Source organism: Rhododendron vialii, chromosome 13a, assembly GCF_030253575.1.
Source record: "Rhododendron vialii isolate Sample 1 chromosome 13a, ASM3025357v1".
Lineage (NCBI taxonomy): Eukaryota > Viridiplantae > Streptophyta > Magnoliopsida > Ericales > Ericaceae > Rhododendron > Rhododendron vialii.
The window spans coordinates 24,657,020-24,678,734 of NC_080569.1; the positions used below are offsets into that span (position 1 = coordinate 24,657,020).

Genomic DNA, 21,715 nt, shown 5'->3' on the forward strand with positions numbered 1-21,715 from the left:
GAATAGCCTCAATATCTCCATACTAGAATTTAACTTACTAATCTACTAACATCCGACCTATAATTAAAGAAAAATGAAAAAAAAAAGAAGAGAAAATGTAAGAATGATGAAGTCAATTCCAATTTATTTGAAGCATTTTATTGAGAAAATCATTCAATTGAGGCGTCACGTGTAAACTAATCCTTCCATAAATGTTGAACATCATGATAATAACCAGCATCATCATAGAGATATCATCGTCTTTCGAATATATAGAATCGCATCCAAGGTAAAGAGAAGTGAAAAAGTCTTCTACACCAATCTTGATTTCTTTTTATGGTATCAAAGCAGTAAAGCTCTTGGTGACCAAATCTTGCCTATTCTAGCAAAACCTGGTGCTTCCATTGATTTTTTTTTGGTCTATTCTCGTAACCGAAATCATGGCAGACAGAGAGAAGATCTCACCAACTCTGAAGATTCCAGCCACCTTTACTTCCAAATCGCTCCGACCATCCAGGTCAGGAGAGGTTTTCACCTCCCATACTCTTCCTGAAGATAATTACACTATATATGGAGTCAAGCCATGATAATGGCGCTGAGAGCGAAGGCGAAATCAATCCTTACCAAAGTCAAGCAGTTTGTCCACGGGTGATATGCAGCACTGGAATCGCCTAATGATATGGGCTAAACAGACACACTTACTGATTGCCAATTAATGACAATAAAGCACAAGACAAAACACCGTTGGAGATGCACATGGATAGAATGGTGACCGTCTTGTCTGTAACTTGGAAGTTGACGTCAAAAACTCAATGTATTTATTTACCAGACAACTTTTGGAGAAGCCCTACAATGAAAAAATCTTGCCTAAATGTAACAACTGAGACTCTTATGAAGCAGGTATTCGTGGAGTTAGATAGTAGAAGTCAAACAACACTAGTTAGGTCGTGCAATACCATTAACAACATGGTTATGTGCACAAACACATCTTCAACCTCTCGTAAAAAATGAGCCCTATTGTGCAATTGGACATGAGATGTGGAAACCATCAATTGTGAGAAACTTGCATCCGAATGTGTGTTTGGTATTGGAGCACGGACACAGATGACACATTCCAACACAAACCTCTCACAAGGAAAGGACCTGTGGGATCCAAGACTGTGACACCCGCCAATTACAATACAGTTGTCTCTGGGACCCTGATAGTGCTTGCAGGACTTAAAAACACTATTCGCAAATCAAGCCGATAATTCTGCGTCACAATATTAAACGGGGCAGGAATGAGTAGAGCAAGAACCGAGCAGGATAATTTGAGCAAGATGACCAAATGACTTTAATTTTTTAAACCCCGATGCTTCCTCCCAACTTTGAATGGAACTAGAGAAAACAAATCCATGCAACATACTCCAACTGATTTGAACAATCACTTGTTGAGTTGTAAAAAATAGAACTCGGCTCTCTCTCTCTAAAAACTTTTCCCCTCCCCTCTCTCAAAAAAACTTTTAATCACCGTCTCCGTCGGGGGTGGGGTGGGGGTGGGCGCCGCCTGCATCCCCCCCGCCCCGCGCCCCCCCCCCCCCCCCCCCCCCCCCCCCCTCTTCTCTTCTCCTTTCTCTCTCTCTCTCTCCCTCTTCTCCTTTTTTCTCCCCTTTCCCCCTCCTCCCCCCCCCCCCCCCCCCCCCTCTTCTCTTCTTTCTCTCTCTCTCTCTCCCTCTTCTCCTTTTTTATCCCCTTTCCCCCTCTCCCTAACCGTCTGCTTCTCTTGTTCCCCTTTTCCATTGCCCTTTTATCCTGTCCGTCTTAGGCTATCATCTGTATCGTTGTTCTCTCCTATCGATTTCTTTCTCTTGGGTAGAACCGGTCTTAGGGCCTAATGGCAAGGTGGAGTGGCAGTGGTAGATGGTGTCTTAGTTAGGAGTTTTGGATACCCGCCGGTTTGTTTTCCTAGGGACAACTGGTTCTTTGCCTAACGATTTTGGGTATCCCTTGCAGCTTTGATGGTGTGATCCACTCTCCGGTTGTCTTTTGTTCTGGATTTATACCAGTGGGTCTGTCCGTTTAACCGGTATCGGTTCGGTGGATGGAGCGTGCATGCATTGCAGTTTTGGACTTTGTCCCAGCTGGTGGCTTGTGGTTGGTTTGGGCGTTGGACGATAGTGCAACCAGGGCTTTGTTTTGATGATAGTGCAACCAGGGCGTTGTTTTGATGATAGTGCAACCAGGGCGTTGTTTGGGCATTGGACGATAGTGCAACCAGGGCTTTGTTTGGGCGTTGGACGATAGTGCAACCAGGAAGCAATTTATATAACCCAGGTTTTACCCAAGCATCAGAAATTTAACCAAGCAAAGAACAGAACAGAACAATTAGATGGTAATCTGTAACCAGTTGTCTGACCAGATAAAAGAAAAGCAGCACTAGAAGTAAAACAATGGCAATCGAGTTAAAAGGGATTATTGGCACAGTAGGCTACATATTTGACACAGTTATCGCCTGTTTTCAGAAAAGAAAAGCCAATGAAATGGGAATTTATACAAACAGATAAAGCTAGAATGTAACCTCGATCGATCATGATTTCGAGGAAGTTTCCAACTCTTTAATTATCACCTCAAATTCTTCCATTGGACTTGTGGAAAAAGCCATTGCTGTGAGTAGCTACAGACTTGAGATCATCGAGACCCCATATTCGAATAGTATGATCGTCACTAGCTGAAGCCAACATATGGGGGTTTATTGGATTCCAGCTGACACAGTTGACAGCTCCAGAATGCCCAGGCAATGCTGATAGAAGCTCCCCGGTTCCCCTATGCCATATATATACCTGCACAAGGTTTTTGACAGAAAAAGTTAGAGGTGATCAAGAACTAGAAGTGTATTGCAATGCTCCATCAAATAAACCCAACAGGTTGTCATTCTCGAGAACTTTCATAGCTCAGTAAAAGTCCACATGAATGAACAACTGAGATTTCTAAAGTATAGAGACAAAATCACGAACACCATTTCCACATTGGCGTCCAAAATAATCTTTTAAGATTCTGAATCACTTAAAAACTAACGGAATTGACGGGCTGGAGTTTGTCAATTGTCACCCGAACATCAAGAAAAGACATTGTTATAATTTCATCTTGCCGTCTACCTTGAAATTTACGGGGAGGGAAGGGATCAACAAGAATGCATAAAGGCTGGAAAGCAAGGTCTTAAATTGACAAGCATCAAGTTGGTTGAGGACACAATGTAAGGCACCTGCCATCGAGCATCATTTAAATTCGAGCTCCCAGTCAGAGTGCTCATCCCAAACCCTAACTTGAGGAATCCTATTGGTGCATATCCTTAACATATGCTCTATCTGCAATTCCAATAGCATTACAACAGGTAAAGTCGAACCAAGTTGAGCAAATTCTTTTGAGAATCCTAGGTTACCCTGTTTAAAAAACTTACTCAACAGCCTTGGATAAACAAGAGATACGAAGCATGCCACTTACAAACAAACCTTTACGGAGCTAAAATTGAACTGAAAACATAAATACTAATTAAAATTTAAAGTACATAAATGGGCCGGGCCTTCATCTAAATTTTAGTGCACTAAACACCAGACAAGAAACATTTATAAGAGACATGAAGAATGTATCGGCACACCTGCCTCACCCACCTCTTTTATCAAATATAAGTGCACAGAGGGCAATACCTGTGAATCCTCACTCCCGCTGGCAATAAATGCTTGCTCAAATCCACCAAAACAAGATCTGATGACGAATCGAGTACGCTTGTGACCTTTATATTTGGAAACAAGCTTTACCTCTTCCTCTATGCTCCAAAGATGGATTTCTTGGTTTATAAGAGTAACCAATAAGAACTTGTTGTCCTTTGACAATGAAAATGAAGTAATTACTTGCTCCTCTTCAATAAGCCTCTCAAATTTTGCTTCCCTGTCAAGTAATAAGATGGCAGTTTCCTTACAAATGCTAATGATCCTCTTCCCATCATCAGTTATCGCCATGTCAGATATATTCACCGTTCGCTGCCCTTTCCAACATTCCAGCTCTCTTCCATCCAGATCCCACAAGCAAATGCTCTTGTCTGTCATGCCTGAGACAATCCCCTTACCATCTGGAAACCATCCACAGGATACAAGACCAACACCTGGTCTTTCATAAACATAAAGACATTCACCAGAACTAACATCCCAGCGTCTGATAACCTCCTCCAGTCCACAAGTCAGAAGCTGACAATCATCAGAGCTCCATGAAACAGTCAACACTGGCTTCTGGTGACCAGTTAATGAGTGCTTCAATACCACTTGACCATTATCTTTGACCTGAAAAAGTGGAAGTTGTCATCTATCATTAGAAAGAGAATTGAGAAACACAAAACCAGCAGATCCTAAGAGTTGAACATAAGGCGTCCAACTCCTAAGATGTGGACATGTTCATGTAATTCGATATCTTGGATTTGTTTGATGAAATTGGATTGCCACTCTACGTTTTCAGGATTTATGACTTTCCGTACAGAACTATCGACAGTTGATGTTGACATCCCGTTCTCAAGTTTCAGCACTTACATCCTCCACTACTCACAGGCTGTACTAAAATCAATTGAGTATAGACTTCTAACTCTCTGCAATCAATCACATGCAATGTAACTATGAACAGTTTGCAACTAAAACTCCGGTGCAACCCACAAATAGTTTTCCTACCAAATAATTATTATCCTCAGCCTATCCTTAGCAGTCATATTCAACGTTACAAAAGATTGCCAACATGGAGTTGCTCAGCAAAATATTAGGCTTACTTTTACCTAATTTTACATGTACTTCTCATTATTTGGAGACTTTCTGAAGTAGTACTTTCATGTGATATGTGCACCATTTCTTCCCAATAGGATCTGACATTGGCTAAGTAAATGCAGTTGACCAACAAATGTTTCAATGGTCAACTAATCATGTGCAAATTGCTGTATCAAACATATGGCTGAACATAGGTTATGCCAAATCTTTGTTTTATATCTCTATTGCTTTTTTTGGCAGGTGATGCCAAATATTAAATGGCTGAACAAATATTCGGCATTGGCAGCCTCAAACAAAGGTTACAGGGCCGATGGCTGTTAATGGCGGGGGATCCTTAGTCCATGAATTGGAGTCCAACGGACTATTGCTTTGGATGTCCATCGTCCTATGACTCCTATTAGTCCAAGATTATCACCTAATTCCATGCACGTTTTCATCCTGGAAAAAAAAACACCCCTCCTTGGGATTGCCTAATTGCCTATATTGACCACTACTTCGTTTGGACAATATCAAGAGCAGGCCTCCTCAAGCTTTCAAACTCGCCTTGAAGTTGATGAATGATTGCAAAGGCTAGCAACAACCAGGCTCCCTTATGATCTGCTGAAATAGTACATCAGGTTTTATTGATTACCACCTAATTCCATGTGCGTTTTCGTCCTGGAAAAAAAAACACCCCTCCTTGGGATTGCCTAATTGCACACATTGCCCAATACTTCATTTGGACAATATCAAGAGCAGGCCTCCTCAAGCTTTCAAACTCTCCTTGAAGTTGATGAATGATTGCAAAGGCTAGCAACAACCAGGCTCCCTTATGATCTGCTGAAATAGTACATCAGGTTTTATTGATTAATCCCTCACATTCCTGAAGCAGATTGTCGAAAAGGGCTTTCTGCAAGCAAGATTGCAAACATACAAGGGACTAAGTCGGACCCATTGGCCTTTGTCCGATCAAATTGGATATAGTATGGAATCAAACTTCAAGCACTGTTTAACGTCTTGGTTAACGAATGTGTTTGGGCATATGGAAGTGGAATGGTAGATTATCCAACAAAGGCGCTGGGTACGTTATAGAAACGACAGAGTGAAAAGAAGAAGGATAAAGAAACAGATGCCCTCACATAGGTTGAGAAAGACGCATCAAACCCGCGTAACTCAAACTAATCTGAGCAGAGAAAATACAAAAGTATTGGTAAGCTAGTAAGCTCTCCTAGTTCTCCAAGGACTACAAGTACCAAAACACAACAGAGTCAACCTTATGAAATACTAGGATGTTCTGGTACTAATAAAAAACTCTAGCAATCCAATGACATGAATATAATGCCACCCTTGTAACCTACACCACTGCAAATCTAACAGAGCATGAATATTTAAAAAAAGCGGAGGGACAAAGAGTTTGAATAAAATAAAGCACAAAGGAATGTGAAAGCCAGTGCTACCCAACTATAACATATTAAAAAGAAAAAGAATTTTCTTCAAAAGAGTTGAAAATGAAACCCAAAAGGAAGACAACGAAATAACACACGCACACACAACATAATCACAAAAATCACTGATCAGACAAGACAAGTCTAACAAGACTTGGCTCCTGTTTCACATAGCTTTTGGGGGGATTTTTTGGTTTCTGTCCTCAATCAAAGAAATTCGCAATTGTTAGTTTTGCATCAAAATTTTGTGAATTATTGGTTCGTCTCGATGAGTAAAAAATAAAAAATTATGACTTTTACCCAAATATTTTGGGAATTATCCAAGATAAATCCCAAAAATCCCATAAAAAAATGAATTTTTTTTTTTTGAAGATGAAAACCAAAAATCCCATAAAAAAAAAGGTTATGTGAAACAGGAGCTTAGTCTTCTAATTGACCAAAGGCCAAAAAATCAGTCAGTAGACATAATTTTTGGAACGTAAAGAGTTAAATCTACACTTTCAAATCTAATCCCAAAAGCCAAAATTGTGGATTGTTTGTTTTGTAGGCTCCTATTTACGGTTTGGAAATCCCAGTCATTAATTTTTTTGTTGAACGGCAAAAAAAATTTATTAATCTTAGAAATTGTTACAAAGACTAAAAGGACAAGGAATGATGGCATCAAATCCTAAGCAAAGCTAAGACCAATCCTATGCCCATCCGAGACCCAATTCCGAGGTTAGTAAGAAACCAACCAACGAAACACCCATTGGGACAAAGCCTATAACACCCATTGGGATAAGCCCACAAACCTGTTGGGCCAAGCCCAAAATCAAAACACCTAAAAAACCAAAAAAAAAAATAGAAAACCTAGCCGCCTAACTCACCGACCACCGCACTGACCGGATCAGCCCGCCGACAGCCCAGCCTCCACTGAAACCAAACAACACCCATTGGGACAAAGCCCATAAACACCCATTGGGATAAGCCCACAAACCTGTTGGGCCAAGCCCAAAATCAAAACACCTAAAAAACCAAAAAAAAGAAAGAAAACCTAGCCGCCTAACTCACCGACCACCGCACTGACCAGATCAGCCAGCCGACAGCCCAGCCTGCGCTGAAACCAAACAGCACCACCTGGAAGCTCTCCCCCAGGTCCAAACAACGGCAGCAAGAAGGCGGCCCGCCGAGGACAAACCCAGCAAATGGTAGCGGAAAACACACCATACGATCTCCAAACCCGACGCCATAGCAGCCCCTCGCCGTTAAGCCAAATACCAGGGTTATCCAGCAATAACACCCGTCGGCAGCCAAGGCAAACCGAAGCTGGAGAAAACGCACAGTAGTAGATCAGAGAGGAGGAAAGAGAGAGAGGGAAGAGGAGGAGCTGTTCCCCGAACACCTCAAGCCACCAGACCAGCCAAATGCCGTTAAGCCCAAGACCGGGGTTATCCAACAATAACGCCGGCAACTGATCGAGGTGAGCCGGAGAGGAAACAGAAGAGCGACACTGATGGACGAAGAAAGGGGCAGGAGAAAGGGAAAGGGGAAGAAAGAAGGAGAGAAGAAAGGGAGAAAGAGAGAAGAGGAGGGAGGGGGGGTGCTCCTCCGGTGGAAACCCTATAAGTTGGAGTAAAATCTCAAATTAGTGAAAAACAGGAAAGAAATTAATCATATCACAAGAGAAAAGGAGAACAAATTTCTTTCATTGATATTTGGGTTTAAAGCCCCATTTTAAATTTAAAAAAGAAAAAGAAAAAGACAATACATTTAGAGGGATTGGAACCCTTTACCTATTGCTCGTCATGCTTAAAACAGCTGGTCCTTGAAATTTGTTGAAGATTGCAAGTTGGAGTGAGTGAACATACTTGCTCTGTGCATCTCTAACTTATCTCTCTTGTCTCGTTAGTCTCTCTCTCTATAATTTCTTAGTCCCCTTGGCCCTTAGTTATAGAGGGCTTGATTATTGATCACAACCAGTTTGAGTTCAAATGGTTGTTTCCAATCCTGATAAGGTGGTTGTTATCAGAACACAATCTTATCCCATCATTCAGTTCAGGTTCAAATATGGTTGACCTGATTGCATCAATCTTTAAATGGAATATTTCTCCAATAATGCTATGAGTATATCAAACACACACGGATCTTGCACACACACACAGTTGGCAATCCACGTGGAAAAAAACTGGGCTCCTCCCCTCCTCTCTCCCCCCAACTTCTCTCTTCTCTGCCAAATTTTTTCCCTCCCAGTTCTTCTGCCCATATTTTTCCCCAAAATAAAAAAACAGGGGGGAGAGAAAACAAATAGCTCACCAGTTACCCCAAATCTGCACCCCCAATCTGAACAACCAACTAAACCCCTCTTCTCCGGCGACTCTTCCGACCTCTATAGATCTTCTCCGGCAACGTCGCTCGCCTCTTCTTTGCCGTCGTCAGCGGCATGTTCTCCGGCATATCCCAGCATCAAAACAACAAAACTACTTCCAATTTCATGAACCCTTTTTTTTTTTTTTTTTTTGGGGGGGGGGGGGGGTTTATAGTGAAATTAAAAGCCGAATAAACTGAAATTGTAGGGGTCAATGACAACCCACTGAGAGAGAGAGAGAGAGAGAGAGAGAGAGAGAGAGAGAGAGAGAGAGAGAGAGACCTTGGCAGTGGAATTTGGTGTCTGTGCTGGTAGTGTCGCGATTTTTGCAAAGGGTTGGTCGCCGGTGGGGGTGGGTGTCTTCATTCGTTTTCCAGATCTGAGTTGGGGATTTCGTTCACTTTTTCCTTCTTTTTTCTTTTTGAAAAAAACTGGTGGGGCCCAAATGGCAGAGAAGAGAGAAGTCGGGGGGAGAGAGAGAGAGAGAGGGGCCCAGTTTTTTCCCATGTGGATTGCCAACTGTGTGTGTGCAAGATCCGTGTGTGTTTGATGTACTCATAGCATTATTGATATTTCTCCGTGCAGCCTACAGATATCAGTATATCACCCATTGGTGGACTTCGTATCTTATGGGCTCTACATTTCAACGTATCCTTTCTATTGACTTTTACTTGGACTGTATTACTATGTGAGTCCTATCTTTTCTGTAGGCAATGCATCTGTGGCTTTATTTGTAGGCCTATATGACATGCATAAGGCTCAACACACCTGTTCTGCGGGCTCTACATGTGCTACTTAATCTTTGGGCCCATTATGGCATTTGTGTCTCAACCATGTATGTCAAAAACTCGTTGAAATTTATGTGCCAACAGTCATAACAAAATGCACACAAGAAGATGGAATCACCCAATACACCTCCACGAACCGTAAAAAATATCACCATAGTCCCGAAGTCCTGACACAATGGACAAATAAGTGATTGATGATCCTCTCAACTCAAAATACTCATGGCAAAACCTTGTCGAAGGAAATGACATTGTGCCTCTCACCTGAAAGTCTGAATTCTGTCCTTACCATCAAGTTTCTTATGATACACAGAAGAATTTCAACAATAATACCACAAAGGGACTTGCAAGAGATCTAGATAAATGGCAAGACCCTCTAACAAACATCATATTGTCTCAAAATAATATATCAAGATTGGATACGACAAAGCTAATTCGTCTGCCCCGTGATCGCCAATATTTTGAACAAACAAATCCAAGGCCAATAAGAATAAATCACAGGATCGATATAGAAATCTTGGAAAGAGTATAGACGACATATGCATCTATCGAATGCACAAAAGCACCATCACCGATTCACCGTCAAAGCATCTTCTCCACATGCAAATTCCCCTTCATTACCCACAATGATGAAAGCAAAGAGAATGTTGAGAAATGCACTTCCAAGGACAACGCACTTCCAAGGACAGAGACTTTGCCCAATTAAGCTCAACAATGGACATAACCCTAGGGATGAATTTTTTGGGCCCTAGTCACTGAGGAGATAAATATAAGTAAAAATATGATGGCCCATGTTGTCTATTAGTAACATGCAATCTTCAGCTTTAGAAGGATGCCAATCTTTGATGCGCAAAGAAAGCAAATCCATCACAACTAAAGGTGGCAATCCCAACCCACATTTTTTAACCTGCCCAAATCTGCCCACTTATAACCCAACCCGCCCATGTTGTATAATGGGTTTATATGGGTTGAACCCATATAACCCATATTTACATGGGTTGAGAATGGGTTCAATATGGGCTAGAATTAAAAGACCCATTCTGGTGGATCAAATGGGCTTACACGTGCAATAAGTAAATATTGACGAAGAAGGAAATGACGGACAAGGAATCCGAAACTGACAATGGTCTGTTGGCTTTTCAGATAATTACTTCAAGTGGGTTTGGATAAAAATTGAGAGTGACTTTTTTTTTCCTTTATTTAATTTTTTTTTTGCATTTGTTGGTTTTGCATCAAATTTTTGTAACTTGTTGATTGGTTGCGATTAGAGGGACCGAAATGGTATAAATTTTTTATCGAAACTCGTAATTTTTTTGAAAAAGACAAAATAAGTCAAAAAGCTATCTTTTTAACTTATTTTTATCCTTTCAAAAAAATTATGAGTTTCGATCAAATTTTTTTACTTTTTCGGTTCCTCTCGTCAAGACGAATCAATAAGTCACAAATACTCCCTCCGTCCCAAAATGTTTGTCCGGTCCGCAAAACGAGGTGTTAAAAATAATACAATTTTTGCAAGAAAAAATCAAAAGTTTTTTAATAACTTACTAGATATCAATGAGTATTTTTAATTTGTGAAAAAAGTTTGAAAAAATTGCATTATTTTTATCACTCCGTTTTGCGGACCGGACAATCATTTTGGGACGGAGGGAGTATTTGACGCAAAATTAACAAATACTAAAAAATTGGAATAAAGATTAATATATATATATATTATTGGCTACTTTTTAATTCAAACCCACCCAAAGACTTTTCTTCGTTTTTTATTTTGATCAAATTGCGGATATATATTATTGCTAGTTTGGATTAAAAACTCAAATTTACTTTTTCATATGTTTTTATTCAAATGTTTTTTGCATTTGTTAGTTTTGCGTCAAACTTTTTGTTACTTATTGATTTGTCTCGACGAGAGGAATCGAAAAAGTAAAAAATTCTAATCAAAACTCATAATTTTTTTCAAAAAGACAAAAATAAGTCAAAAAAATAAGTCAAAAGACTGTATTTTAAACTTATTTTTGTTTTTATTCAAAAAATTGAGTTTCAATCATAATTTTTTACTTTTTCGATTTCTCTCGTCGAGACGAATCAATAAGTCACAAAAATTTGACACAAAATTAACAAATGCGAAAAAATTTGAATAAAAACACCAAAAAAAGGTAAACTTTACTTTTTAATCCAAAACTAGCATACTATTGCGTTTGGGTTGACGTGGATGATTAGGAGGCAATTCCAAGTGATTGCCGCCGACGTGTCCTGAGGATTGGGGAAAAGAACAGAAAATAGCACATGAAATTCCATCATGCAACAGTTGAAACGGAAGAAAATGAGGAAAACGGGTCGGGCCAGGCCGGGTTTGGGTATGACGTAACCCATATTTGACCCGACCCGTTTCAACCCGTCTACTATTGACCCATATTCGACCCACTCATATTCAACCCACAACCTGTCTCAACCCACCTAAACCTGCCCATTTGCCACCTCTAAGATTCACAACCATAAAGGAGCTGTAACAAATGGATCACTGTACAGGTATGTTAAATGAAATTTCAGCCAAATGAACAATATGATCCCATTCAAAATATGGTCACCAACAAAACACCCAAGAAGTCCACCGAAACTTAGGTAAATCCTCTTCATAACCATCAATTTATGGGTAAAAGGAAGAAGAAATATCACCAAATATAATTTTTTGAGATTCAGAAGAAATTGACCTCCCATATGACTGCTGATCGATCTTTGGACGATGAAGCCAAATATCTCCCATCGTGAGAAAATTGCAGGAACCATACTTCATCCTCATGCACATGCAATACCTACTCCAGTAAGATAACAAGAATAGTAAACTCGCATTTTCAAATGATAAAAGAAAGAAGTTTAAAGTAGGGAATTGATTTTCACACTCCTTTTTTTTGTTTTTTGGTGTCGAAAGTGTGTATTTTTTTTGCTAAAAGACAAAAAAGGGAGTGTGGATATAAAGAAGGGGAGTGTGAAAAATCGATTCCCTTAAAGTAAATATGCACTCCAATTAATGTATGCATTATGCAAGGCATTATCACCTGTATTGTGGCAGCAAACTCAATGTTCTAAATGGCGCTTGGCGCTAGTAGGGCGGAGACCCACCTCCAAGCGCCAAGCCGCCTAGGCGGCCGCCTAGGCCCCGCCAAGCAATTCGGCGTTTTTTTTTTTTTTTTAACAAACCATTATCCAATCAAACTATATTCTATGTATCCATAATACAAGTTCAAAGTTCTACATAACCATAATGCAAAGTTTAATGTACAAACCCAAATGAAATTAAGTAGTAGCAACTAGCAAATAAGTTGAATAAGACAATAAGTAGAAATAAACGAGATCGAAGATCCCTAATGCCAAGTTAAAAGTTCATCTCCTTTCTTTAACTCTTCTCCTCCATACCCTTCCAAAACTTGATCTACATTAGTTTAATACTATACATTTTAGGCCGCCAAAGGCCTCCAAAGACGTCGATGATGCCGCCAAACACCGCCAAACCTCCCTGGGCACCAAATCGCCGAGACCGCCATGGCCGCCAACGCCGCCTAGGCAGCCGCCAAACACCGCCAAACCTCCCTGGGCGCCAATCAAACGCCAAGGGGTATTGGCGTGGCGGCAGGGTACCTCCAAGCGCCTCGGCGGCCGCCATTTAGAACACTGAGCAAACTTAACAAATTACAGCAAGATGAGATTTCGTCAAAGGTTGCACAAAAGGTCAAATTAGCAACTTAAGTATATCATCATCTTAAGTTCTCAACAATAAGTCATCTCTCATCGAATATCAAATGCATGGCTTAATTTTACCATTGGTCCCCAAAGTATTGGTGAAGTGTCACTTTGATCCCCAATAAAAAAGTTGAGTCTATTGAGTCCCCAATGTTGAAAATCTAGTTCTATATGATCCTCATGACCAACTCCGTCTAGATTGACTGTCAAATGCAGCCATGTAGGGGTATATTTGGAACTTTGATAAAACTAATTCCAGCTAGCACCAACACCCAGCCATCCCCTTTCCCAAGGCCCCCCGCCATTGCAAAGCCCCCGGTAACAAACCCCGTCGTCGCAGGTCTCCACAACGCCTCTGCAACCACCACCATCACCGCTTCTTGCCACAAGCCCCCCTCTCCCTCTCCCTCTAAGCCAACTCCCAAGCTTTTTAGCGGCACCATCATACCCAAATATGTGAACACCACCGCCATTTTCCTCCATGTTGTTCATCCCAAGGAAAAAATCCTTGTTCGACCTAAAAGTACAATCGATTCAATCGAATGATCGATGCTGTCCGTCAACTTGCAATTGAACAAATTCATTTGCATTTATACAATTGAACAAATTTTGTTTTTGATATCTTTTTATTTAATGCAACTGTTTCCATGATTGAGTGTACTTGGGCTTGGAGGTGGTGGTGACCGTGTCGTAGAGGACGTGGGTGGATACTGAGGGGGAGGAACTGATTTACCGAAATTGGGAGATGGGTTGGAAGCTGATGGCAGGGGTGAATAAATGGTTGCGGTGGTTGCGAGTAATTAATGGCTTTTGTAGGGGAAATTTCGGTAGGGAGTGGGAGTATTAGTTCTTTCGCAGGATTATGATTTTGTGGGGGATAGTTATGGTGGAGGGGTGGAGAAATGGTGGCTGGTAAGGAGAGATGGCCAAGAATAAGAGAGAATAATTTATTTTTATTTTCAATTTGCAATGTGTGCACAGAAGAAAGAGTGCATGCACTAGGAAAAAGTAAAAACCGTATACATTTTAGGAAATCCAATTTTGTTGACAAAGTTCCACAAATAACCCAACATTTGACAGTCAATCTGGACAGAGTTGGTATGAGGACCATTATAGAACTAGATTTTAAACATTGGGGACTCAATATACACAATTATTTTATTGGGGACCAAAGTGACACTTTGCTAGTACTTTGGGGACCAATGGTAAAATTAAGCCTTAAATGCATCTTTGTTTGAGAATTCAGTAACAAATCATTATATCAACCAGAAATTAACAGCTTTAGTAGATATATAAGAGAAAGCATCACCGAACCAATCCATGGAGCCCAGAAATGTGCAGACGTAAGAATCAAATATTGTAAAATCAGTTCCATGACAAAGAGGGACCGCATGAGATCTCTTAAATCCCTTAGCTGTTTTCATTGGAATTTGAGTTTAACGTAATTTTCATGTTGATGAGTCCGCAAAAAATGTTACATTCTATTTATCCAAATTGCGCTTAATAGCTTAATACCAATCACTTTTATATTTTTGTAGTAGGCAAAGTTAAATTACTTAGCTTCAATGCATGACCTATGAAAGGTTTGACCAATAATATTTCAGGAAGAAAAAAAAACCCTGATCTTTTTTTTATTTGTTTCTATATGTTGATAAAAACTAGCAACTAGGCTCTAATCTTAGAGAATTTAATACCTTGTCCTGCAAACCAAGAATTCTATCCCTCCAACATGTGTCAAGATTACTGGTTAGCGCAATGTAATCATAAATTTCCTAAACTTGTTAGAGAGCATGACAAACGAGTTGGATTTACTTTCATGTATAGTGCTACTTGATGGTTCTTGGACATGCAACTTTCTATTTTTTCCAATTCTGAACTTGAACAGAAAAAGAAGCAGCTGTGGAAATCAAAAATCTAAGGGTCTGTTTAGTGTTTAGGATTGTTTCAAATGTTTGATTTATTTTTTCCATCTTTTTAATCTTTCAGAAATAAAAACAATAAATAACTGGAAATATCAGCATTCTTTTTTCTTTTCCCATTCGGTGGAAAGACAGAATAATTTACGAAAAACATCTTTAGGCATTTTTGGAAAAGAAATTCCAGAAACAGTTAGCCAAACAAGCCGTCCATGAGATTTCTGTTTCCTGTTTTCTAGAACATAAAACAGTTCTTCAAAACAATACCTGACATGCAAGTATCTTGAACAAAGAGACTTATCTAACCTGTGATGTTTGGGAAGGAATCTGGTTTCTCCCGCACTGATGATCTGACAACAAGGACAGTTCACTGTCCAAAGTGTTGTGGAACACACAGTTTAATCGCTGCATGTCAAGAGCCTGCTCAACTAGATGTTCCAATCTTCTCTCAGGAATCATAACTGCTGCAGGAAGCAACTTCTGCAAGTTCTCAAGAAATCTTGACCTTGAGTTTTCACCAGCATCTTGACTAGAAAGCCCAAGTACAACAGTCTGACAAGGTGAGATAATAGAAGCAGCAAGTTCATGAACTCGTCCCTTATTGATGGAAAGGGGCACAATCTCATTCCTTAGAGTACCTAGAGCATCCATGAGTTTTCCGTCTTTTAAAAGCTCCAAAAACTTCTGTTCCAATATCAAGAAAGATGCAGATTTTGCAACGGATTCATCAGCAAGACCCATAGTGTGCAATGTGGCCAAACTTTCATCCCATTTTCCATCCAGTACTTGCTGCATAAACAAACTTACAGCAGATGGGTGCAACTGTATCCCAGATTCTTCCTGTAAAAGATCTCCAGTCCTATCATATCCGAGAGAGTATAACGCCCTAGTTAAAATTCTGACAAACTCATGCTTCTTGATCAGTCCTTTTGAACCAATCCTTTCTCCATCTCCTTGGGAGTATAACGGCCTGGCCATCGAGTCTCCCAAAGAGCCAGATATGGAATTTGTATAAGATGAGTTGTATGGCGAATTCTCCAAATCTTCGGAAGGAACTTTGGCACGTTTTGAAGGTGGTTCAGCGTCCTCTCTACCTCCCATGAAATGCCACACTTAGCCCATGAAGGTTCTGGATACAAGCAGAAAAGGTGTAAAGAATCACACGAGAAGCACTAGACCACCAAATGTGCCCCAGCAAAATACATAATAAAATAAACAAGTCCATGAATAATGTGACAAATGTTGAGGAAAGCATGTCCACGCAATTCACAGACAGAAAAAAATACAAAAACTAAGGAGCGCAGAAAAAAGGTAATCTAGCTTCTGGGAGATGACAGTAAGCCATACAATGAGCAAGCAAAAGCCCAACATAGCCAAGCACCATATCAAAAATATAGCTTTACTGGTTGATCACACACACACACACACAAAGGCTATGTTTGGTAACACTGCCACTTTTCTGCTTCCTATTTTCTATTTGCTGAAATCAGTTTCTACTTTTCCTAAAAAAAGTGAAAGCAGAAAACATGTTTGTGTCAACTTGTTTTCAAAAATAAAATAAAATTCAATTTCTGAAACCAGTTTTTACTTTTTCTAAAATGGTCTCTCTTGCAATTTCTCCACTAGTTCCGAAACAATACCGGGGGGGGGGGGGGGGGGGGGGGGGGGGGGGGGAGAGAGAGAGATCCTAGCCTTTGCAATCATGTTAGAAAAAAATTCCATACTCTGCCATGTCAAATTGAATCAAACCAATCTAATAGCTTGGACTAACTGCTACTTCAAATTGCAATGATACATATCCAGTAGAAACTCCAATCACTCCCATAGTCTCATAAAAGCAAGTAAGGAAAATACATAGTGCAGTGTTCAAGTTTGGAGCGACTTTTTAGCAACTATAATTAATAATGCATTCCAGCTTTTGATCTATTGATGTAAAAAGTTGATTTCGAGCAAACTACAAACAGAAATCTATCAATAGAAAAAGAAACTAAAAACAGATGGGAAGAATTCTAAAAATACGGAGAAAAGATTTTCAAACCACCTATGAACCGAAAATTCACAGAAGCCAAATCCCTCTTACATAGTTCAAAACCCTAGAAACACAAACACAGTTTTCTTTATCTTATCCATGCACAAATCGAGACCTACACATACACATACACGTACACGTACATATATATATATATATATATAGAGAGAGAGAGAGAGAGAGAGAGAGAGAGACAGAGACAGAGACAGAGAGTGCAGGAGAGGGAGGAGAGAGAAATAAACCAGAGCGTAGTTGCAAATGGTATCAAGATCGATCGAGAGAGAGAAAGAGAGAACCTTCGATCTTCGATGACCGCTTGAACGTCTCAATCTGAAGTCTGATGAACTGTGGAGGGTTTGGGAAAAGATAAGGAGAAGGAAACAAGAGGAAAAAAAGAAAGCGCCGAAGGTTTTGATTCTTTGGCAGCCGGTTTTCCGATTGTAAAGGTTTTCGTCGCCGGGGATTTGTTAGATTTAAGATTTAACTTTTTTTGAGGGGTGGAGTTTTGATTCTGATGATCGATTGATAACTTAGGGCTGAAAGATATACGAAAACACTAGAATGGCGTAGATGCCGTGCAAGGCACAGTTGGCTACAAATCTTAAATCGAAAATGTGCTTTTCTGTAGAAGAGGTTTTAATTAAATAAATATTAGAATCGACAAAAATGAAAGTAGTACACCAAATATATTTTCATTCTTATTTTTTAAAAATTATTAAAATAAAAACAGAAAATATAAGTGCTACCAAACATAGCCATAGCTTTACTTAAATTTCAAGAAAAAAATACAAGATGAAGATGCCAATACCGCGCAATGACAACAAAAATAAAAAAATTATTACTCAGTTCACATCACCAGCTGAAGTTTGGTAGTAGAAAAATTAAGCAAAATGGTTACAGCTTAAAGCGGAATCGCAAGGAAAGGGAAAAACAAATGCAAGGCATAATCGGAATCAGAAACAACAATAATAACATGCATCCTATACGTAACCAACTTATAACCCCAAAAAGATGCTACAAACAAAAGCCCCAAATCAGATGCAGAAACAAATGAAGAACAAGAACAAGAACCCGTAGTAAGAATAATTAAAAGTTACTAGAAAGTCACCGCTTGAATGGATTGACTCCTGCATCTACGTTGAATGGATTGACTCCTGATTTGTGGATTGGAGACATAGCCTTACTCTGAAGGTTTGTTCATTTACTAGACCCGTAAAATACTATGTTTAATCATATATAAATTACCTGTCAAAGAAACAAGAAAAAAGAAACAGAGAGATAGGCAAAGTCATATACATATATATATATAGAGAGAGAGAGAGAAAAGTGGGTACCTGTTCTTATCGTTGCCGGAGATTTGTTAGATTTAAGATTTAACTTTTTTGAGGGGTGGGGTTTTGATTCTGATCGATTGATAACTTTGGGCCGAATGATCTACAGAAACACTAGAATTGACTAATTGAGTAGATGTCGTGTAAGGCACATGGTAATTGGCATAAATTATAGTAATTAAAATTGTTACGGTGGCTACAAATCTTAAATCGAAAATGTGTTTTTTCTGTAGAAGAGGTTAAATTCAATAAATATTAGAATCGACAAAAATAAAAATAATAAGCTAGTGGAGTATGAAATAGTAGGAATGGTAATGGGAGTATTTTACTTCTCTCGTAGTTGAATTTCGTTACGCATTTGAAGATGTTCCGATCTTGTTCAGTAATGTTTTGGAGTAAAAATCAGAAACACCCCTCATCTATCATTCTTCATCAGTTACACCTCCTCATTTATAAAACTCATCACTTACATCCCTCCATCTATCAAAAAATGAGTTAGGGGCTTACACCATTAACATCTCTCTCTCTCTCTCTCTCTCTCTCTCTCTCTCTCTCTCTCTCTCTCTCTCTCTCTCTCTCTCTCTCTCTCTCTCTCTCTCTATATATATATATATATATATATATATAGGTTTTCGATCAGCCACACCACAAGCGATGAGTTTCACAATTGCATCCAAAGGAGGTAGAACCAAGCCCAAGGCCTCCAAATCGGTCGCTAGATCTCCCAAGGCTGCCCTCCAATTTCCTGTCAGTAAAACTGCTCATTCCATCAAGGCCGACAAATACTCCGAGCGTGTCGACGCCACCCCTGTCTACCTCTCTGTCGTCCTTGAATACTTTGCTGCCGAGGTAACCCTAGACATTAAGGCATTGTATTGTGGAAAGATTCGATCTTATTTGGTTTTCGATTTTTTTTTACCTTTTCTAGATTGTATTTGAGTGTTGTGTTAATCTAATGGTTGACAGATGCTTGAACTAGTTGGGAAAGCCACAAGGAACAACAAGAAGAATTAGATAGTTCTGAGGCATATATAGCTAACGGTGAGAAATGACGAGGATTTGAGTAAGGTATTGGGGACGGTCACAATTGCAAACAGTGGCAATTTTGCCAAACATTCATCAGAACCTGTTGCTGAAAAGGTTGGGAAAGGGAAGGGTAAGATTGGATCCGCGTCACAGGATAATCGACTTTGTAGAATCATGGAAGACATGGAACTTTTTGTCACGCCCTCGATTTTCAACATAAATATAAATGATTTTCATAATAAAATCCTCACAATAATCCATATGATACCCCAAAAGAGTTTAACATTTCCCTTTTCATAATTGTACCTCCATATCCAATATTCCATAGTTAAAAGAATTGTAAATGAAGTTACAAATACATCTTCCAAAAGAGATTTACAAAGATGACTAGGTAACTCCTCCGGTTAGCTTTCAAAAGTATTTTTGTTCACATCCAAGCATTTCAAGCATACAAGCTATTGTCTTGCATTCACACCTAAAAATGATGAAGAGTTGAGCTACACCAACCTAGTAGGAAATTCTAAACTAATATTATATGCTCATGAGATGATCGGATGAACAAGCAATAGTGGAAGCAAAATAGAATGAACATGACATGTGAAACGATCATAACCACATGAATCCCAATCCCAAAGTCATTCGTTTCAATCATACTTTCTCATCAATAACCTTTTAATCCACATCGTATATCACAACTATCTTATCGTTATGTGTCGTGAGCCAAAGCTCCTGTCGGGCCAATTTAGGGATCCCGATACACCCTGTCAGGCACCTCACCCGTTGGTAGATCCTGAATATTTCATAAACATTAGCTTCGGTCAGGTCAGTTAAAGGATCCCAATACCCCCTGTCAGACTTCCACTCGTCGATGGATCCTAAATGTTTCATTTCGTTTAGATGTCCACGTGTCCCGTTCTTACACAATTCATATTCCATAATTTGCATCTCAAGGTTCGGTACAATTGCATAAGTCCAACAAACAAAAAACCAAGTGTTAAAGCATGAAAAATTACTGTATTAAACGCAAGAATAAACATATAATAAACCCATAGGAACTTAAGAGTCTTATCTTAATGATTTAAGTGGCTTTTTTGGGGGTTGAATAGTCGCTTCTTTTGTTGGTACGTATGCCCAAAAAATAAAAGCGTTATATGATATTTTTTAGATTCAACAATGCTATTTACATAACAATTCAAACACAACAATTTACACAACTTCTCACATACATGTGAGCTCCACATGTTACACAACTTCCCACATATATGTCACGCTACACAACTTCCCACATATATGTGGGCTCACACGAGCCCACATGTAATCATTTGTTTAGAACTCCGAAATGAGTCCCGCACAATGCGGTGTATATTTAGCGGTGTACACAAAATAGCGTACCCATTGTCGAACTCAATTGTTATAGTCCGGAAATTGTCGGTTGAGGATTGGAAAGTTGGACGCCACGATATGCAAGTGATCCAACTCCAACTTAGTATATTTTAATTATTTTCAATCAACTTCAAATCAAATTAGGTCACTTACCTGTCAATTTGTGAATAATAATTCATTTACCTTTACAAGTGTGAATTTGGATCGGTCTGATATGGATCCCTTCTTTTGGTTGGCGCAATTTATGTTTGAAAAATGAATATCTGTTTCTTTCTTTTGGGGTGACTATTCACAGTCCTATATTTTCTCCCTTAACTCACTATATTTCAGTAAATAGTTGTTGAAAATCATACATAACATTTCGGTAAATAGCTGTTGAAAACAATATTATATTTCGGTAACTACATGTCAAAAATATGTTCAACCTTCAGTAAACATTTGCCGAACATACATTTTCAGTAAATAGTTGTTAAAAAAAATATTATATTTTGATAATTGTATGCTGAAAATGTATCTCAATTTCGGTAACTAACAGTCGAGTATAATTGAAAATTTTTAATGGGCTAAGGGAGAAAATACGGGGCTGCGAATAGTCGCCCCCTTTCTTTTTTAAGATGCAACAACCTATAAAATAAATTTGACATAGTGTATGCATGGTATGTAGACAATTTTACGTCAAACATGTCGCACCCATACGTATAAGGTACTCAATTAACTGATGTTGAAACATACATATTCATATTTTTTGGAATTAAGTCGAGTACGTGTAAATAGCCTTCAACATCATATTCATATTTTTTTGGAATTAAGTCGAGTACGCGTAAATAGCCTTGAACGTATAAGTTTACATATATGATTCATTTTATTTTTTATTTTTTCATTTGATCACTTCCATTAAGAAAATTTTTTCGATGATCTCCATAATTGGAAGACTCGGACTGTGTTTGGATTGGCTATTTAAGCTGGAAATTCTTTTTGTTAA

The 21,715-nt window shown here is 39.1% G+C and overlaps 2 protein-coding genes across 3 annotated transcripts; one reads left to right on the top strand and one right to left on the bottom strand.

The window, feature by feature from the left end:
- Window positions 1-2,327: 2,327 nt before the first annotated feature.
- Window positions 2,328-17,612, bottom strand: LOC131313108 (WD repeat-containing protein 26 homolog). Of its 2 annotated transcripts, none has more exons than XM_058341236.1 (5): window positions 17,290-17,612; window positions 15,271-16,093; window positions 12,022-12,123; window positions 3,663-4,292; window positions 2,328-2,798 (listed from the first exon to the last, which is right to left on the bottom strand). In XM_058341236.1, the coding sequence occupies exons 2-5, from the start codon at window positions 16,063-16,065 to the stop codon at window positions 2,586-2,588; spliced, it is 1,740 nt and encodes a 579-aa protein (XP_058197219.1). In that variant the 5' UTR covers window positions 16,066-16,093; window positions 17,290-17,612; the 3' UTR covers window positions 2,328-2,585. The 2 variants fall into 2 exon arrangements, with proteins under 2 accessions (XP_058197219.1, XP_058197220.1); XM_058341237.1 differs by having other exon boundaries at window positions 17,236-17,602.
- A 1,366-nt stretch (window positions 17,613-18,978) lies between these two features.
- On the top strand, window positions 18,979-20,821 carry LOC131314037 (histone H2AX-like). Its single transcript, XM_058342533.1, is given in 4 exon segments — window positions 18,979-19,173; window positions 19,291-19,545; window positions 20,077-20,172; window positions 20,768-20,821. Coding segments are annotated over 4 exon segments (600 nt in total).
- Window positions 20,822-21,715: the final 894 nt, after the last annotated feature.

Coding starts and splice junctions, on each gene's coding strand:
- LOC131313108 (XM_058341236.1), bottom strand. CDS start 16,065: ATGGGAGGTAGAGAGGACGCTGAACCACCTTCAAAACGTGCCAAAGTT. Junction 12,124..15,270: donor TTCCTTCCCAAACATCACAG/GTTAGATAAGTC, acceptor TTACTGGAGTAG/GTATTGCATGTGCATGAGGA. Junction 4,293..12,021: donor GATCAGCAGTCATATGGGAG/GTCAATTTCTTC, acceptor CCACTTTTTCAG/GTCAAAGATAATGGTCAAGT.